The 19,877-nt window shown below is 44.5% G+C and overlaps 1 protein-coding gene across 3 annotated transcripts in view; it reads right to left on the reverse strand.

The window, feature by feature from the left end:
* Nucleotides 1–19,877, reverse strand: part of ITPR1 (inositol 1,4,5-trisphosphate receptor type 1) — a 149,006-nt gene that overhangs the window by 29,864 nt on the left and 99,265 nt on the right. For all 3 annotated transcript variants that reach the window (XM_042823314.1, XM_042823315.1, XM_042823316.1), the window contains 8 exons: nucleotides 12,661–12,841; nucleotides 11,800–12,053; nucleotides 6,989–7,189; nucleotides 6,135–6,245; nucleotides 4,898–4,993; nucleotides 4,067–4,189; nucleotides 2,943–3,047; nucleotides 1,919–2,111 (listed from right to left, as the gene is read on the reverse strand). In XM_042823314.1, coding sequence (XP_042679248.1) covers nucleotides 1,919–2,111; nucleotides 2,943–3,047; nucleotides 4,067–4,189; nucleotides 4,898–4,993; nucleotides 6,135–6,245; nucleotides 6,989–7,189; nucleotides 11,800–12,053; nucleotides 12,661–12,841 — 1,264 coding nt within the window. The remainder of the gene's footprint in view (nucleotides 1–1,918; nucleotides 2,112–2,942; nucleotides 3,048–4,066; nucleotides 4,190–4,897; nucleotides 4,994–6,134; nucleotides 6,246–6,988; nucleotides 7,190–11,799; nucleotides 12,054–12,660; nucleotides 12,842–19,877) is intronic.

Raw genomic sequence — 19,877 nt, forward strand, 5'->3', positions numbered from 1 at the left:
ACCTGCAGTGAGGATGTAGAAATGACTGTAGAAATGTGGACTATCACTGAGGCATATCTAACCCCAAACACGAGGAGACAGTGCCTTCCTGCACAGTATAACAGGATTACCATCTGAACAGAAGACTCCAGTTCTTCAAAGAGAAAAGAAACACTCTCCACTTCTGCTGATGGATCCTGATCGATTTGCAGTCTGTTAATTCTGAGCATCTTCATTGCTTGCTCGCCCAGAGATTGCCTCAAAGACAATTACTGTAACTCAAATCTGGACTTAAACAACAAAAGCCAACATAATGTATGGCTGCTGTCAAACACAACATTGTCCATTTGCTTATGATGTCAGATGCTCCTGTCTTCCTCAGGGTCCTCAGAACCCCCTCAGGAAGCAGCTTTCTAGGGAGTTTGATGCTGTCAGAAGTATTAATCCACTGCCAAGTGGAAACAGCTCCACTACAGTATTCATACACATGAAAAATGTTTCAGCAGAGCTAATCAAGCTTCAGGCTGTCTTATCTATATTTAATCTTGATGATTTTAAATAAAATTACAATTGTTTTCCTCTGTTAAGAAGCCTATTAACATATATATACACGCAGCTTGACAATCAGAAGCAAATATTGAATTTCCTTTGCCAACGTGTAAGACTTTATCAGTTCAAGTGTGAACTGTGCATAAGCAACCTAACCACGAATTGGAGAGAGTCCAGGCTCTTCTTGGAGACGTGCACTGAAAGGGCAGAACGCAATCATCAGAGGTTGCAACAAAGGAAATCATTTCACAAAAAGCCGTTTTCACAAGAAAGGTCAAGAGGTCTCTTCTGAGCCCTTCTTTTCTGCCTGCAGTACACAGCGATGACACAGAACCACTAGGGCCTCTGGCAGGGATGAAGCACTGGCAGCTCACTGCTGGGGTTGCACTGCAGGTGGCTTTGGTGGGCCACACAGCTGCACAGGAGCCCCAGAACATCCAAGTCTAGAGGACAGAGTGGCCACACTGAGCTCCTGCAGCAAGAGCTGGTGCTGAGCTGATGGGGGCATGGGAACAACACGGGTATCAGATGGCAGGTGTCGACTCGAGGAGGAACTGCTTTGTCTCTGACACCTCAGAGGGTCACTGTTGGTAATTTCTAACCACTCATCACCACCCACTGAAGCTCAGCCTCATGTGCGACATTTCTCCTTCATCCAAAAAAAAAAAAAAAGGAACTTCTTTTAAAAAATATATTTGAAGCAAACAAGTTAGAAAGTTTGCTGGGTGAAGCGATGTTGGCGTTGGAAGGAGTCAAATATAATTTCACAAGTTTGCCCAGCTGCCAGTGGGAGCCTGAGAGCAAAAAGGTGTGCAGGGCAGCATGTCCTCCAGTCTGCTCTTTGCCCACAGAAAAGATTAACTCTGCCTTTACTATTACTGGAAAACGTGTGTTTAAACTCTTCTTAAATCTCTGCACTGCTGGAGATGCCACATGCACCACGGGCAGCCCAGGGCCATGCTATTCCTTGGCCTTACTCTCCCTTGCCACACAGGGTAACTGCTCCTTGTACCCAGCACAGGAGAGAAGACTGCTGCTTTCTTCAGTTTTGTCCTCACCACTTCTCCCTGTCCCCAAATGCCATCTCATTTCAGCAAAGCCCCCACAGACGCATTCCCTTCTCTTGAACCTTAAAAAAGATGACCTGTGATCCTTCTTGCTGCTCTCCCTGGATCCCCTCCGGTTGGTCCATATTGCGGTGGCTTTAAGCTTGATTTTGTTACAGCATATCACCATCATGCAGAGAAGCAGATTCTTTCAAACAACCAACAAGGTTGCTGCCACACTAGGTAACCATCTGCTAGCAAGTCAACATTTTACATTCTTAAATGCTGACCTAAATACTCTGCTGGTAACACTCCACACAACTACACTGGCAACAACCACTTACCTCGCAATTTCTTTTGCCAGTTCATCTCATTAAAGAGGTCTTCTGATTTCATGAAGAAATCATTGATCTTACTGCCTTGTTCATCCCTCTCCGTGGTGTAATATATCCGCAGCTTGGACTCCTTGGTGAGGAATTCACATATATTGGGCACAGGGAAGACGATCTGCTCCATCGTACGGTCTGACCTGACAATCTGAACAACAGTCTTAGTGGAGTTTTCCCTACTTTTACATTTTTTTTTACTTCTTAGTTTGCCTGCTTTCTTCTTTCCCCTCTTTAAAATCAGCTACATGCAGAAACTTGGAAGCATTTCTGTAGAACAGCATCTTGACAGAGACTCCAGTTAATTTACCTTTCAAAGCAGGCCTACATTTAGCTCCAAGATGGATAAATTCTCTGCTACGGTCTTACTCTGGCAATATTGTTCTTAGTTGGAATTTCCAAAGGGCCCGGTAAATCCTGCTCCAAAGCTGCTCTGCATTTCAGTACAATCTGGTTGCCCAATTCAGTGATCTTACCAAGTTTTAGCCACGCGTCGCCTGAGGAGTAACAGTTCTATTTAACTTGCTTATTAGATTTGTGAACTCTCCAGGTTTGTGAATGTTTTACCTTTTAAAAGCTTCTCAGATCGACTGCACACAAGGCCAAGCTCTCATTTTAATACAGAAAGAATAGCAGAAGATATCACTAGCTTTACGGATTAAGCAATAGCACCGGCCAAAATGTAACATAAGTGAAGTTACACTTCCTCCTGCCAACAGAGCTCTGCTTAGCTCCATCTTAAAGCCCACACATGACAGCTCAAAAATAGCTCTCCCCCAGAGGCTGTCAAAAAACAAAATAGAAAAAAATAAATATATATTCTTATGTCAAAGATGACAGTCCACACAGGTAGCGAGTTCCATCAAAATACCGTGTGCAATGTCACCATTGTTCAATTACAAGGATTTTCCTCTCCAACTGGTCTTCCCACAGAAGATCACATCCCCAGGACTCTCCCAGCAGTCTCCATTTTCCCTCTTACCTCAATCTGTGCTGTGTGCTTGGCATAGAACTCCAGAGCCTCGTCTCCCTCAATCTGACCTCCTGGCTTCAGCATGTTCTGCAGCTCTTTGTTGTGACGAGCCAACTAAAATAAAGGAATGCAAAAGGAGTGGGAAACACCAGATGTCTCTCTATGATATTAAATTTCTGATTTTTGGCATAAAAAAAGAAATAGTATGCAGTCAGCTGCTAAGAAAGGGCAGAGTTGACAGAAGGCTTGTTCTATTCCAACCAGACACCCTGCAGCTCTATTTTGGGTGCAAGTCATAATGATTCAAATATATATATTTTTAATATCTATGTTGTATTCCTCTTTCACCCATTCTCTCCCACCCTTCACCTGACTGGGGAAAGTTCCTGAACATTCACGTTCAGTCTGTCCTACACCCACCCTAATTCAAAGGTGTGCTGATTGATCCAGCACTGAAGCAGGGATGGAGGAGAATGCTTGCAGCAACTGAAAAGCAGATTCACAGAGCACTGCTTCAACAACAACAAAAAAGTTTCTAGATGCTCTGCTTTCATTTTACACCATGATGACAAATTTCCTTCACAGATGTAAAAGGAACATGGAGTCTCTAATGGAGGGATCTACGTAGTATCAATGTATAAATAGATCCAGATTACTTTTTCCCTTTGACCTTTCAAACACACAGCAGTGCAGTGGAACTGGCTGGCTCCAACATAAGCGATGGGAGAGAGAATGTGGCATGAACAAAGAAAGCAGACTGAGATTTCTCCTCGGGGTTTAAATGACCCACAAGAAGAATTTCTTTAGGTGTAGAAATAACCTCTGATAAAGCTGAAAAATACCACCCTTACTCCCTTAAACTGCCAAGAACATTCATTATGAGGCTTCAGAAACTCAGTCATGAATCTGCCCGCTTCCAATTACAAAACTCCAAATTTTTTTTCATATTTTTATTGCAGAACTTTCTGATTTTTTTTAAAGCTAAGATTGTGCTATAAAAAGAGAACTTGCAGTGAGTTTGTCTCTGAGAGATGAACCATTAAAACAATGGCTTTAAAAAGCGAAAAACAGGCTGCCTGGTATTTGCAGTTTGTGATAATTAGTGCTCACAGAAACCGTAGGTGAAATCCTACCTGATGAGCTAATATATAAATGTTGTGTCCCACGTTCCTGGGAGATGCTGCAAGATCTTCTCCATTCTCTCCATCCTCAAATTCTACTTCACCCTGAAGATATGCCTTCTTTATCACTTCCACCTGGAAAGAGACAATTCAGTTTGAAGGGCACTAAGGCCAGCACACGTGGAGTACTCTTACAGAAGCAGAAGGCATCTGAACATGTACCATTCCAAGAGGAAGGTCAGAGGGCTTCTTAGCACCCAGGGTAAAACAGGAAACCTCAACTCGGCACCTTCAGCCCAGCTCATCAACACAAGATACCAGACCTCATGTTTCCCTCCAATGAATGTGTTTTTGGTCACACTCATGGCACACCACACCACCTTCACCACCTTCTGATCTTTGGCCACACCACAGCTCAACACACTGAGACAATCTGTCAGTGCTTCAGCTGTGCTGTGAATCTCCTGTTTGTGTTTTCATCAATTAACACGTTAAACTCTAGCAGTGTTGTGGGCTGGTTAACAAACAGCTTTTAGGACAGAATAAATTTGTCTTTTGTGCCAACGGTTTCCTTACACAGGCTCTGAAGTATAGGATGAGGATCTCCTCCTTAAGAAGCAGTGAAGCAGCTGGCTCTAGCATTTAGAACCAGGTAAAGCTCCTGCTTTCTGAGAACTAGCCAGGGCCGTTGCCAGCAAACACCGCACTCATTCAATCCAACCCTCATCAGGATGTGGGCTGTCAGTGTCCTCTCACACAGTGCTGGGGCTGATGGCGTCACCCAGAGCCACGATGGCACCTGCTGGCTCGCTCCAAGGGAATGCAGAGTGCCTAGGGACTCACCAGCTCTTTGGGCCTCATGTTGTAAAGAATCCTTTCTGCGTTCTCACTGTCGTGCCTGCTCTCCATGATCGCCAAGAGCAACTTTGAAGCGTTGTTCTGAAGGGAAGGAAGAACAACATCAGTCATCACCAGGAGCCGAAAGCAGAGCACACCCAGCCCCAGCTTCCACACATGCTGCCCAGAACCGCTTCGGATGCCTCTTCTTTTTCCTTTTACTTTCCAAACCCTATTTATCATGGAACACCAAATTAACAACTCAAGTTTTGTCACAGGCTGAGGTTTTGAGGTTGGTGTATCTTGGTTTGTTTTGTGTGAAAAACACTGCAGCATTTTTGCACACTTTCAGCTCCACGGTGGTGCAGCTCAGCACTACTGGAGACTCTGTTGATTAAATCAAAGGACAGCCAAGGCTGAAGACACAGACGTGCTTTGCTGCTTTTAACTGAAAATTACTCTGTGACCTGCTCATGCCAAGAAGAGGAGGAAGGAAATGGGAAACTACCACAAGGCACCAGACTACTTTAATACGAATAATTAAGATTAAAATCCATCATGATTGACAATAAAAACCAATAAAAGTATTTAATTTTGAAGTATAATGCTAATTGAGTCTAAAAGCATTTTTTATTTAGAATAATAAAAAACCCACACTACCCATACTAATGGTGCGAGGCAGCAAAGGAAGACAACTAGACAGTGCACTGTGAGACAGGACAAGCAGTCAGAAAGGAAATACTTCTCAGACACGGGCTGAATTGGGAGTACTCCATGATTACTGCAGTGAGAAGACAACCTGCTAGTGTACTTTGAAATCAGTCCCAGGACTGATATTCATTCAGCATTAATATGAGTAGCCTCAAAAATTCTTGATGACTAAACATCAACCAATTTAACAGCAATAATGAAGTATGAGGCAATTAGGTACAGCACAAGAAATCTGACTTCCTCTGCATATAAAAAGCTCACAAACAACAGAATTTTTAATTGGAATTACATTTTTTTTATCAGTAATTATTTTAGGACTCCTCAGTATTGCCTGCAGTCAGCATGTGTGAAAACAGTGACTCCATGTTTTCATTTAGAAGATGACAAACAATCCCTGGGCACTGCGTTCAGCTCTGTGTAACTTTTCAGCACTTGTGACTATTGGGATATAATAAACATCAGCATGATTCCAGCAATAAAATTATGTTTCATCTTGCTTATGCTAACAGGACCACATAAAATATTCACTTGCCTTTAGTTCTAATACAAGGTCCATCCTCTTCTTTCCCAAAGGGTTGATATCATTGAGAATCAATGCTGTGATGATGTCAATACCGTTGGACTCATGAGTAGCAATACAGTTCTGTCCAAATAAAATTAGTCAAACTTCATTAATTGTCTACACTGAAAACGCAGCCCAGGTCAGTGACCCAGCCAGAACAGAAGAGTTAGCTCTTTCATCGCCTGGTAAGCTGCTCATGATGAATAATGGCACACAAAACTCCAGACAGTAGAATAACATGAGATAAATGCATTTGGTTGTGCACTTTTCCTACAGTCAGCCATGGCGTGTCCTCCTGAAACCACCCGAACCCAGGACACAGAAAACAACACAGCTGATAAACTAAGTACTTACATGCCAAAGAGCTCAGGCTGAATAAGCAGCTAAGGAAGAACAGTGTTTTGCCAAGATTAGGGATAGTTTTCTTTATTTCAGATGTGCCAAACAACACCAACTGTGGACACGTCTAATCAAAGAATGCAATTTTCCACAACCTTTGTGCTTGCCCTGTAACCTCGCTTTCGTAATGGCATATGACTAAAATGTACAAACTGACAGCAGCTTGCCAGCTTCAAATGCAGTCCTGCTCTGTTAGGGAGTTGCTCTGCAAAGACACAGTTTTATTTAAAAGATAGCTATTCCACCCATTCTGTGGCCTGTATTACAGAGACAAAGTGCTGTAAAACACAACCAAATCCCTTTTGTCAGGCAAGCAACGTGAGCAGCCCTGTATGACAACACCAGAGCTGGCTGAGGGCCGAGCCCAGCAGAGCACATGTTGCAAACGCAGGGAGGCAGGGATGTGCACCTCACAGACACATTACCTGGTTTTCGTGGCAGGGCCCCTGGCAGTACTCTGTCAAGCTTTCCAGCGTCTGGTTGATCAGAGCTACGTTTTTCTCATTTATATACAGACCAAGAAGTCCAAGCCCACCAGTTGTGCTTCCACAGATGCAGTCCAGGAACTGCAGCGTTTCACACACCAAGTTGTAGTTGGTCTTGTTGTTCTGGCAGCGAAGGAAATTCTGCAGCATGTTACAGCCGGGGCAGGGAGGAGGAAAGAAATAAACCATACAAATTGATGTTTGGATCATAACGTTTTATTAAGTTAATCAACCTGCAATTGCATTGCATGGTATATTGCTCTAATTTCACTGGAACTTCATTATAGGGAGCCTGGACAGACAATTTAAGACTTCCAGGGCTTGCTTGCCATGTGCAATGTGCTCGAGCAGCTTATTGGCTTCACATTTTTATAGAAGACAGCATGCAATAAACAGAGCGCATCCATTAGAGAACTAAAAGCAGCACAGAATGGGCAATGCAGTACGGATCAGAAAGCTCCTCTAAGCTTGGAAGCTTTCTTCCATCCTGCTTGCTACATTTCACTGCTAATGATCACTGAAGGCTCCTCCTGAGACCCTTCTCCAAGACAAGAGAAAACAATTCCCTAGCTTTGCTTCACAGCAGCACCACCTGAATTGGTGAGGAGGCACCGACTGCATGACTTGAAGGGAAGTGTCCTTCTGTGTAATTCTCTCAGTTGCATTTCTTCCCACGTAATTACTGTAATCCCTGCTTGAAGTTGCTGATTAGGAACAGTGCGTTTAATGAAATACCACAGTTATCAGCATGGATTAAACGTGTTTCCTCTCTTTTGTATTCCAAATGGGAAATAAAAAGAATAAAACAGCCCAAAGAGGGACAATTAATGAGAAACAATTTCCCAAGGACTCGGGTTTCTGTCAGTCAGTTCCCAGCAATGCTCTGGATAACCAAACAGACACCAGCACCTCCTTGCCTGGCAGTGTCAATGGGAGATGGCCCACCTGGCTCCTTGCAGGCAGGTCACAAAACACTGTAAAGGTGGGGGAAAAAAAAGCTGATGAACAAAATGCATGGAACTCTGGAATGAGTAAGGTCTTCTCCACAAGCCCGCAGCCGAGTGCTGTCAACTGATTGCCTCCAGTGCTTGCGTCAGACTAATAAGTCTAAGGCAAACAGACTGAGAAATTGCCAGATTCAATTGAAGGCTAAGCTAAGAAAGGAAAATGCTGTCTATGAATGCAGACTAAAGGTGACAGTGATTCAGCACATTTCAACCAATTGCTCATTTAACAACCTGACTTTTGATTAACTTGTCAGAGCATAGAAAGGTTGATGCTACAGAAATTAGAGCTTTTCCCTTCCCTCCAGAAGAAAAAGCAAAAATAATGGGTAATAGTGAAAGCAACAGAGCAAAGCAACTTTCTCTGCGGTATAAATTTATTCTCATAATAGCTATGCTTGTACCAGCCTTGACATGTTAATTCAAAGTCAATAAAAACAAAGGAAAGAAGCAAGAGGACAGTGTTAGATGGCTAAACAAGGTGAAGGTATTGCAGAAAACAAGAACTGCCAGAACTGGGAGAAACTGCCCAAGGGAATCCCTGCCGAAGTCTCAGCCAATAGTCTGAGCTCTTCCTTTTCTATCACCCAGATCAGCCTTCGGGCTGGGATGAGGGAACACAAGTCTTCAATATTGAAGATGCAATCCCAACGAGATTGATGGTAATGAACCTGAGTTCAGACCCTCTGTGTTCACAATAAAGAGCAATGGAGTTGCAGATTCAGCTGGAACACGTGAGAAATATACAGCTTATGAGATCTTAGGGAGAAAAGAGGAAAAGAGCAAACTTACAGCCTGACTTTAAGCATCCTCAATACTCAGTTGACGAACGCTTTCCAATGGGATGAAGTAGACTCAAAGGCAGCCTTAAGTTCCTGCTTCTGTGAATAACTTTCTGGAGATGCTTCATGCTACTATCCATTTGTAGGGAGCACAATCTTCCCTACTTCTAGGATACACCAGCAGATATGGCCACGTTTGTGTAGGCAGCATCTGCAGGCAGTGCTTAATGCCTCAGACTTTGCTTCCCAGTACACAGCCTGAAGCTGAATATCCTTTGGAGAAAACATACAGACTTAAAATGAAATTGGCTGCTTGAAGAATACCAGCTCAGTGCGTTCAGGCACGGACAGGCACAGAACCCTTGGAAGGAAAAGCTCTACCATCTACATGGGTAACTCCCCCAAAAGCCCAAATGTTGTCATTGAACAGTCTTTGTTTTAGAAGAAATCTGATCCCTGACTGGAAAAAAAACTTTGCAAAAAAGAAGACAGCTAAGAGGCGAGTCTCAGTAAAGAGATTTTGCAATGATCAGATTTCTGTTTTCCTAGCAATCAGGCAAGGCAAGGCATTTTTTTCTGAACACTACAGTCTGCATTGACCTTAAGCTAATTCTCAGATATGCTTCCTGCCTACATGACAAGCTAACCCTGCTCATCCTCTGCATTCTGCAGTACTGCTCTGCCAGCCAAGTGGGATCACTATCCTGCAGCATGCAAAGCCCTACTTTTCTTTATTACCTGTGCTGTGTCTTCAGTAATTAGGAATCAAAGAAGCAGTAAGAAACAGCAACGAAAGTTGCATCAATTCCTGCTTTTTTTTTTTGCACAAGGGCAGCAGGTAGCCTATAGAGCTTTAATCTGAGCATAGCTGGTCAGCATACTATTACAATATTGTTATTTTATTTCACAGAAATTATTCACCTGATAGAAAAAGAATCAGAACAATAAACACTTGATCTTGATGGAAAAAATAAGTGCAGCACTGAAGCAGCATCTCTAAATGTGGCTGCAGGGAAAGGCTGGTGACAAACTCACACACGTTCAGATTCTTCCTGCTGGGAATCCCACTTCCCTTCCCTCCTCGCTATCTGCAAGTTCCATCCCTACGTGCTTCACTCCATCACCAGCTTCAGTTCATATGACTAATTCTGTAGTGCACAGGGATGTCTCCATTCAGAAAAGAGACAGTAAAGGAAAGACCTCCTACAGAAACTGCCGTGGCTGTCACTAAGCCAAACAAACAGCTGCAGCCTGCAGCAAACAAATGGCTGCAGCCATCCACAGCTATTACGCTTTGCTTTCAAGGTTGAGCTCATGCAGAATCAAAAGGTCACACCTAATGTAAGCGTAATAAGAACCCCAAGTATCTGCGTGCAGAGGAACAGCTATTGGATGCCCTCTGTGGCAACATTCAATGCATTCAGCCTGAAGAGGGTAACACAATGTACTGCAGCATCCACTTGCTTTGTCCCAGACTTTCCATTCACCTGAAGGCATTGCAGGCTGGAGGAAGGCAGAATCATAGAACCACTAAGGTTAGAAAAGACCTATGAGATCATCCAGTCCAACCATCCACCTATCAGCAATAGTTCTCAAGAATTGAGATTGACTGATTGTTCTCAAGAAAAGCAACACACGCAGCATGGAACCCTTCTAAGCTCACAGTAAAAGCCTTTTCCTTTTTTGCAAAATATCAGACTACTTACAGTTGCTAATGGCTTGTAAAATGCTTGGTTGGACCAACCTGTCACTGCACTAATAGAAAGGAGTACAAATTACACAAATTTGAACTTATGCAATCTTAGCAAGCCTCAGTTCCTAGAATAAATAACAAGTCTTATTTATTCCTTTAGGTTGTGAACACATTGGTTAATATTGACAATGAGTTCAGATATTGACTATTAGCTGCAGACAGATTTTGAAGCTTCATACGCTCCTACCTCCACATCAGTACCAAAGGAGAAAGGCAAGGATCAAGGTAGGCAAGTAGAAATTGAATTACTTTTGAGAAACGGTTCCCTTTACCTTTACTTTACTCTTTCTTTCCTAGAGCAGAATGACAGTATCTGCTGCTTGGGGAATTGAATTGTTTGGGATGGTGAACAACTCAGGCCAAGTTTTCACAGTGGCTTGAGTTCAATTTTGTTCTTATAGCTTTCGGTGCCTAGCCAAAAACCAGCAGCAAGAAAGGATCCTGTACATGTGGTTTGGAATACTGCCATGTGAAACTACCATCCTACTTGTCTCCAACATTGCTAACGGCATGAGAACTGTTTGACAAAACAAAGATCAAATAGTTGAAAAATTAGGAGAAAGCCTGATGTAGGTAACCTCAGCACCTCCAAAATGTGAGAAGAATTACAAGTTCGTAGCACAGAAATATTAACATACAGCTTTGATTCCAAGTATTGCCAGCAGCAGGGCATTAGAGTTCAGCGGAAGTGATTTGGCAGGTCTAAAAAGCACTCACACAGGGTCTTTACAGTTCTGGCACACAGTACAACAATATGCAATCAAGGCAATTACGCCTCCTTTATGAGGGCATTTAGCGCACTGTACTGCGTCTCCTAACTTCACTTCTAATCCAGCAGCAGCAGTTACTATGCTGAACAAAAATCACGTTAATTACAGTCCGTTTGCAAGCAAAAATCTTATCTCCTGTGGAGGTATGTGCTAGATGAGACAGGGCTCACCAGTCAGAACTGTACAAACATATCAGAGCATCACACACCACTGGGGGTGGCACAGGCAGCAGGCTTCCCACGACTGCCACCAGTTGGGTTTTTAGCATCTCCATAAACAGAAATGCCACAAACTCCCAAGGGCAGCTCGTTCCAGGCTTCCATCACCCTGGCAGTGATAGCATTCTTGCTGTTTAAATGGACTTTTCCAGTTTGTGCCCACTGCCTCTCTGCAGCGACCGCGCGAGGCGGTGCGGGCGCAGCTGCTCAGCAATCACACTGACCTGCAAATCCCGATTGTGGTTCTCACAAAGCAGCTGCAAGAAGCGAAGGATGGGTTGCATTATGGTGATCACAGCACTCATCTCCAGGTCATCTTTGCTCTTGTCGGCTGCTGACTGTGCTCCTTCTGCTGCTGAATAATGGTCATCAGAGTCAGCTTCTCTCCGGTAGGTGCTGTACGCCTTTCTTGTAGCTGCAGAGGCCTCCAGTAACTGATCCCGGACTTCTTCAGTAATCTGGGTCATAGGCTCCCTCACTGAAATACACAAGAACAGATCTTCCTCAGGCAAATCGAATTAAAAGGACCAAATATCCAGTCGCACACCTCCCATGGAAGTTCCACATACAGGTGAGCTAGTTGTCACCAGTCCTTTCCAGTAAGTATGTTTAGTGTGATGCCAGGGTATCACATCACCCCCTTCCCACCTTTTATGCAGATGACATTAAAATTACAAATACTGATATTAATTGGTTAGGGAACACACATGTAACACTAGCAGGAGTTATAATAAAAGGACTTGCTCTAGAAGATAATTAGCATTTCTCCACTCATTGTTAGAGAAGGCACTGACCACAACCCACAGCCCATGGTCATTGCTACGAATCAGATTTGGGCAGCTTGTCACGATGGACAAGGTGGCAGAGTCTCATCTCAAAAACACCTTTCATCATTTCAATAGCACAATCTCACAAACGGATGAAGAGGGGGATGAAGCTCTTGAAATCCCAAGGCAGGGCACCACTGATCTCTGAACTCTGTTCTGTGGGATCAGAGATCAGAGCATTATTGCATCAGTCAAATGAGTTCAAAAAAGCATTTTCCTCTCCCTTGACGCTTTAGAAAGGGCACAACTGGAGATTACCTCTTTTTCTGTTGGGAACATCTCTGTCTGAGTCTTCATCTTTCTTTTTGTTTCCTAAGTCACTCGTGTTGACTGTGACGGTAGCCTTGATTTCTTGCTGTGCTACTTTCATGCGATCATAAAACACCTTAAAGAACTTTTCGGATTTCTTGTCTTCTGTGAGTCGGCAGAAGAACGAATGCTACAAGAGAAAGTGGAACAGGATATATATCTTCTTACAAAGGTATGAATGCAGATTATTTCACCTTTTTGCAATGTGTGACATCCTGAAGGACCAGAAAGTTAATTAGTTTTCAGCAATCTGAAACCTAGAAAAACGGAGACTCAGATCTTATTGTTATAGAAGCCAAAGTGTCTCAACTTTAGCAGCTCCCTTGTCAATGGCTTCCAAATGTAATTTTAAAGAGGTGCAGTATGTTGTGCTAGCCCTCACACGTTCGGGCAGCAGAATTCTCCCTCAAATGTGGAATTAAAGTAAATAAAACAAATCAAGGTAAGGACAAAGGAGTTATTTGTAATTTGATTCTCAGTTCAGAAATGAAACACTATGAAATGTGTAGAGGAAAACCATTCTGCCTTCCTCTCCAGATACCGAAGGGACCGTGGCTCATAATATGCAATAGTTGATCTTCATTCTGTCTGAAGATGTACAAACATGGAACAAGGGATATTTTGTGCTCAGTTTCCATTGCCCTGTCTGCACACTTGTTTAAACTCCTTTTAGTTCCTATTCCAGTACACCTCTAAGTGACAGAGAAGCTCAGAGCACTGACCAGTTTTGGAAAGGTTTGGTAGTGTTCTTCTGTCCATGTACACTTAGGGACAGAAAGTTGATCTGAAGTTGAGGAGAATACAAATCACGTACAGGACAAAGAGGAGCCAACAAGGGGAGCGGTCAGACAATCCTTGATGAAACCAATATGCTGTTACATAAATCAGTACCAGAGCTTAAACACGACTGAAGGATGAACTTGTAAGTGGGTCACCTTATGCAGAGTATTATGAAATTAGTTAGCATTCTGCAGCGGCTCACAACCCAACAGCTTTACATGATGAATAGGAATGAAACCTGATTTGTTGAAAAAACAAATTGAGAACGGGAATAGCAATATATCCTGCCTGCTTGTCTGAGAAGCAGAATGCACAGAGCCTTGTCCGCTGCCTTTGATCGCTCCCAGGCAGCCGCAGCCAGGACACCGCTTCATGACTTTGAAACGCTACAAAGTCGCTGCTGTCATTATAGAGAAGTGCTGCTATTTAAGGAAGTTGGTCAATACTCACGTGAGACATCCCTCCCATCTCTGCAACGCTTCTGGTGACCCAAAGCCCCTCAGGTAAGCTTAGGAGCGTGTTCTTATCTTAGTGATTAACACAGAGGGCAGAAGGAGCAGCACATCTGCACATGGAGCTGTCAGAAACAAGAGGGAGCCACCAACGTTTGGCCCTGCCACTATCCACAAATGAGTAACGTCAAGGAAAAAAAGGAAAGAAAAGGAGATGTTTGAGGACATGCGGTGTTATTTATGTATGTGACGGCCACAAGGACATCTAAGAACCATGGAAGGAAGAAATGTGGAGATTCCAAACATGAAGATGAGAGAAAATGCCCCAGGCCCAGAAGACTGGCCTGGGAAGTGACCAAGGTTTCAGCCAACCTGTCACAAGGGACAAACTCCTTTCACTACCAGGCAACACTGAAGAGACACACTGTGCCAACAGGCATTGCAATGAGCTTAGCAACAGCACAGAAACCATCCCAGGCCTTCTGACCCGACACAGGATGACTTGGTGAGCCCAAATCATTTAGTATTTGCAGAATTATTCTATAATCTAATACTTTCTATCAATAACTTTAATGTTATCTCTATAAATGTAACCAAATAAAAGCATCCATTGAACGATAAGTTACTTATCCAGATAGCATACTTACTCTAAATTGGTTCTTTGACCTGGCCAGGCTCAACAAACAGAATGCTGCCAAGCATCAGCCGCAGCCACGCGAGGCCTTAGCATGATTTCCCTGAGCTGCTGGCCAGTGACCAAACCCAGCTGGTATCAGCTGCATCTTGCAAATTTTACTCTCGTGGTAATTAACAACAAACATATCAATCATAAGACAGAGCAGCATAAACCATCGGCTCCAGGAAAAGTCGCTGCTTTATGAAAAACAGCACTGTTTGCAGCTCGAGCCGGTGACCGTGTCAGCTGGTGGCACAACTGAGGAGCCCATAGAGGAGGATTTTCCCTGTGATGAACCCATAGTGAACAAAAGCCTTTTTCTAAAGAACCACGCTGAAGAACCACCTTGCACGCAAGTGCCGTGACTTGCTGACAGGTTTGATTTTTGTCATCTTTTCAAGCTTCTTAACTGACTTTCCACTGCACTTCAGAGAAAAAACAAATGAAACAAACATTTCCAGTAAAGCATTCTTGTGCGTGCTGTGCGTGCATTTGATGGCTGTCACAACACGACTGTTTCAGTTTAGGTCAGTTCACACATACGTATCAACCACATGCCAGCTACCAAAGATACCCTACTTTAAGTAGTATGATCCTGGAAATTGTGTTCCAACAGGTAACTGGTGATGATAATTAAGGTAGAAATCCTAAATTTTATTTCCTGACACAGCCTCAAACCAAAAACTGAGAAAATCTCCTTTTTAAAACCAGAAATAGAGCAGCCATTCTACCTTATCGCATGCCAGGATCCTGGCTTGCAGAGTCACTGAACCACAAGGCTGGCTGGTGTACTAGAACAGAAGTTGGGAACATGAATCTCAGAACAGTTTGGGTTGAAGGATACCTTTAAGATCATCTAGTTCCAACCCTCTGCCACGGGCAAGGATAAAGACCAGCAACCTCTGCTCATACATATTTCAGAAGGACAGAACTTGGAGGGCCTGCTGAGAGACGAGTGCAACGCTACAGCCAAGCGTGACTTCCTGGAGGCAGCCCTGGCACAGGGCAGGGCAGCGTGCCCCTGCCACAGCCATAGCGGGCTGTCCCAGCACGAGGCACCCGAGGCCCTGAAAGGAGCAGAGGTATGAGCACGGCCTGTAGCCGAGGAACTGGCAGTGGACCAGTTCTCTGCTCTTACTGAGCTCCAACGCCGTGCAGAATGAGACTACATTTTGTTTTGCTACCGGTTGTTGCTGTTAAACACAAGACATCGCATGAACATAGAGAGGAGCATGAGGTTTGTTTTATGAGTGCTGGATTCAGCAAACGCAGCTTTCCAAGTAATGCACCTCAATGAAACGCAATGCAACCCCGCAGCACAGCAACCAGAAAACAGATAATGTGGCTGCAATTAACTAGAGAAAAAGGAGGAAAAACTCCAAAGCACTCACATGAAGCACACAGCTTCTCACACAGCGTTAGGTCAGAGTAGGTGAGGGTACATTTTTAAAGCACAGACACCTACATGAACCCACCCAGCAATAACTTCGCAGCTTTCGTTTGGGCAATGGAAAGAACTTTGTTTAACTGCACAGAAACACAAAGGGAAAAGCTCCCCACATGAAGGTCTGCAAGTTCTATGTCTTGCATGAGTGTGGCAGATCTGCACTGCCATGCTGAGCAGACACCTTGTGACACCCAAAGCAGTCTATTAAGCCACCGAAGGAGTAAAACCAGCACCACGAGGGGTACCAGGGCACCTGCACAACAACTTGTCCTTCCTTCTCCCCATCGCCCAGCTCTGCTCCTGAAGAAATCCAACCACAACCCCTCATGCAGTAAAATTACCCCCTTGCACAACTCCAGCATGCTGCCTTGGAGCTAAAAAAGAGACACTAAGTAAATACCAACACCAGCAATCGTTTTCTCTGTTTTCTATGACTTTTCTTTTTCACCAATTTATGCAAAACGTTTCGCAGGAGCAAAGCTGAGAGACAAGTGACCGATTTAAGAAATTAAAGGTGAAGTTTAAATGCCAGAGTATTTATTAGCTACAGCCCAGCCCACCCCTGAGCACCATCAGCCCCCTTAGGTCTTGCTCACTAAGAGGGACTCAAGTGGAGTTCAAACAATGCAGCTATTCAAGAAAAGCATCCTGTCTTGAGAAGGCGTTAGAGGTGATGAAATATAGGTTAGCAACTGTTAGAAATGTGTGATTAAGCTACTTTCATGTCAATTTCCAGCCATTATTTTGTTTGTCTGTTTTTTTAAATTATTATCTTTTAAGTCTATGTTCTTTCCATGGCCATCCCAGGTACTTGGTATCTTCTCTTCACATCATGTATAGACACTATTAAATGCTCACCCTTTCATCTTTTTCTTTTCTGCCAAACTGAAGAAATATTTCCACAAATCTTGCTCGCTGCTGTTTCACTCAGAATTCATTACATTTTCAATGATTGTTATTTTTTTGGCAGTCCTTTCTCTTTTGTAAACCATTGAAAATATTGGTTCTAGAATTACATTAAAAAAAAAGCAGTAAAGAAAAGGTGCATTGCTTAGGATTACCACTTCACCTCTTGTGCTTTCCCTTCCACGATTTCTGACACGGAAGACACAATCCCCAAAGATGAATGGAAGATCAGCTCCCTGTTCCAGTACTTGATGGGAGGCTCATAAGAGGAGAGAACTTTTTCACACGGTCTGATAGTGACAGGACAAGGAGGAAAGGCTTTAAACTAAAAGAAGGTAGATTTCAGTTAGATATGAGGAAGAAATTCTTCACTCAGAGCAGTGAGGCTCTGACAGTGCTGCCCAGAGCTGTGGTGCCCCATCCCTGGATGTGCCAGGGGCCACGGATGGAGCCCTGTGCAGTCTGAGCTGAGGGCAGCCAGCCCATGGCAGGTTTAGATATGGATGGTCTTTGAGGTCCCTCCCAACCTAAGCCATTTGATGATTCAGCTGAGCACAGGGAGCTCAGGGCAGCAGGACTATGGGGATGGGACAACCCCACAGTGCATACAGGCACAGCAGTGACACGAGCGAGGCTGTGAGCGCCTTACAAACACAGACCCAACTCACAGCGCATTCACCTCACAATGAGCAAAGCTGTACCCGGCAAAGTGCTGCTAAATGGAGAATCAGAACCAGCTGAAAGCAGCCCGCTTCCAGCTCATGCCATCCAAGGGCTTACCCTGTGTTACCCCTCTGCTCAGCACACCGTTCTCCAGCACCTGCCAGCTGGATTTGCCCAAAGGCGCAGCTATCTGCTCTGCTGTCTGGAAGAGGCACAGTTGCTGGCTTGCTTTGCACAAGACAGCTTGGCTTTCCTTCCAGGCTCAGTGATTACGGGTGGACGGTACGCAATCTGAATGATGGTGTTGTGTGAAATATAACCAAAACCTATTAGCAAGTGCTGGATTTGAGACATCTGTTCAGATATGCGCTTCTTCCCGAAGGAGGGTGGCCTGATTTTAGGAAAGCGTTTGGCTGCAGAGCCCAGAGCTCGCCGTCATCCTGCGAGGCCGCAGTATTTTCTGCACCACACCCTCTGCAATTCACAAAGCTGTTCCAACAGAGCGCAGCCGCCGCCAGCCCATCTGAGCAGGTTCCCAAGAACTCCCCAGGAAAACAGACATTTGATTACGAATAAATAAGGAGAAGCAAAGCCCCAGCAAGCGCCTCACATGAATCCCCGTGAGCCGCTGTCATCTCCCTCCCTGCTTCTCTAATGTCAGTGAAGAGAAAATATCCGATGAAGCTGACGAGTCAGGGATATTTCAAAGAGGAAAGTCCCTCCAGACAGAAGAGGAAGATCAGCTCTCTGGCTTCCGTTCAGGACATTTTATTCCAACGCTAAAGAGAAATTATTATGGGGCTGTTAACTTGCTTGGGCTATCCAGACAGGCTGCCAGCACGGAGTAATGCAAAACTTCTGTGCTAACCCACGGCTGCAGAACTTGCTTGCCCCTCCCATCCCATTCCTTACAGCAGGACTACTTCAAAGCAGCCACATTTGAAGAAGGGGAACTGCTTTGCTAACACAAGCATGGAATTAAGCACAAACGCCAACTCTTTATGTTCTGCCCAGATGCATCACAGAATTGAAACCTAACTTTTTCTTTCTCACCCATCTCATGCAGTTATTAATACAATTGAGCTCCTCTCTTCCCAAAGTCTTCCACATCCTGGCTCACTGAAGATCCACCGTTCTGGGACATGACTGATGGATATCATCAGCCTACTGTAGCTTAAGGAACCACCAAATATTTCATGATGAACATACGTCACAGTTTGAAATAAACCCATAAGGAAAATCTGCTGGAACATCTCAATGCTCAATGACTGGATTTTTTTTTTTTTCCTTGCAAGCTATGAAACAAACTTTCTCATGAAAGCAGAAGGGGGACTTCCAGTCTGTTTTCTCCATAGCATGACCAACCCCCTCTGCTATAAGCATCCACATGCAGCCCTGCCGCTCTCATCTGGGGATTGCCCAAAGGTTTTGGTGGCTGTGGACATACACAACCTAGCCTGTGCAAGCCCTCATCTTTCCCAACAAACATTAAATGAAAGCAGCAGCAGAGTTCCATCGCTCATACCAGGAAGAGCCCTTATCCCCTATGTGTCTTCCTGCTGCAACGCTCAAAAGCTTGATGCAATTCCATCATTTCTCAAGGAGAGTCAAAGCAGAGCCAAGGGCAGGGCATGCCCTCACAGCCAGCCCAGGGGACAGCAGCGTGACGCCAGGCGAGCAGAGGGGAGCAGGGCACACTGCAGGAGCTGCAGGCAGAGCCGTGCCTTCCGCCCGCTGCGGATCCCTCTGAACAGGGAGCAGATGGCTTCCACAGCGTGGGAGACTTGGGGGCCTGACCCGCTTTCAGCACGGAGCCTTATTTGAGTTCCTCCTGTGTGCATGTGCGAGCACGCACCGGCGGGTCACACAGCTAATCTGTGCACAGCTCTTGTGTGGCAGGAGCACGAATCCCACTTCCTTGGTGAACCAGCGAGCTGCGTGTAGGTGTGAGAAACAAGGAAGTCTGCAGACTCCCCAAAAGAAAAAAAAAAAAACGTGTAAGATCTTCTTGAGAGACAGAGGAATTAAAGAAAACCATAGCAACAAGTCAGTCCACCTACCCAAACCACCCACCCACCACCAGTTTCATTTGCTGACGCACTTCAAAAACAAGCTGGCTCCTACCAGCTCTGGAAGGTGAGCAAGCCCTGAGAGCTCATTAAATTCCCTCCTCAGCTACTCGTGTGTGCCTGCAGCTAGTGAGCAAGTGGGATATAAATAGAAGTTATATAACATCTCTTTG

Source organism: Centrocercus urophasianus, unplaced genomic scaffold (assembly GCF_019232065.1).
Source record: "Centrocercus urophasianus isolate 14NV4802_14NV808 unplaced genomic scaffold, USGS_Curo_1.0 seq_22, whole genome shotgun sequence".
NCBI classification, from domain to species: domain Eukaryota; kingdom Metazoa; phylum Chordata; class Aves; order Galliformes; family Phasianidae; genus Centrocercus; species Centrocercus urophasianus.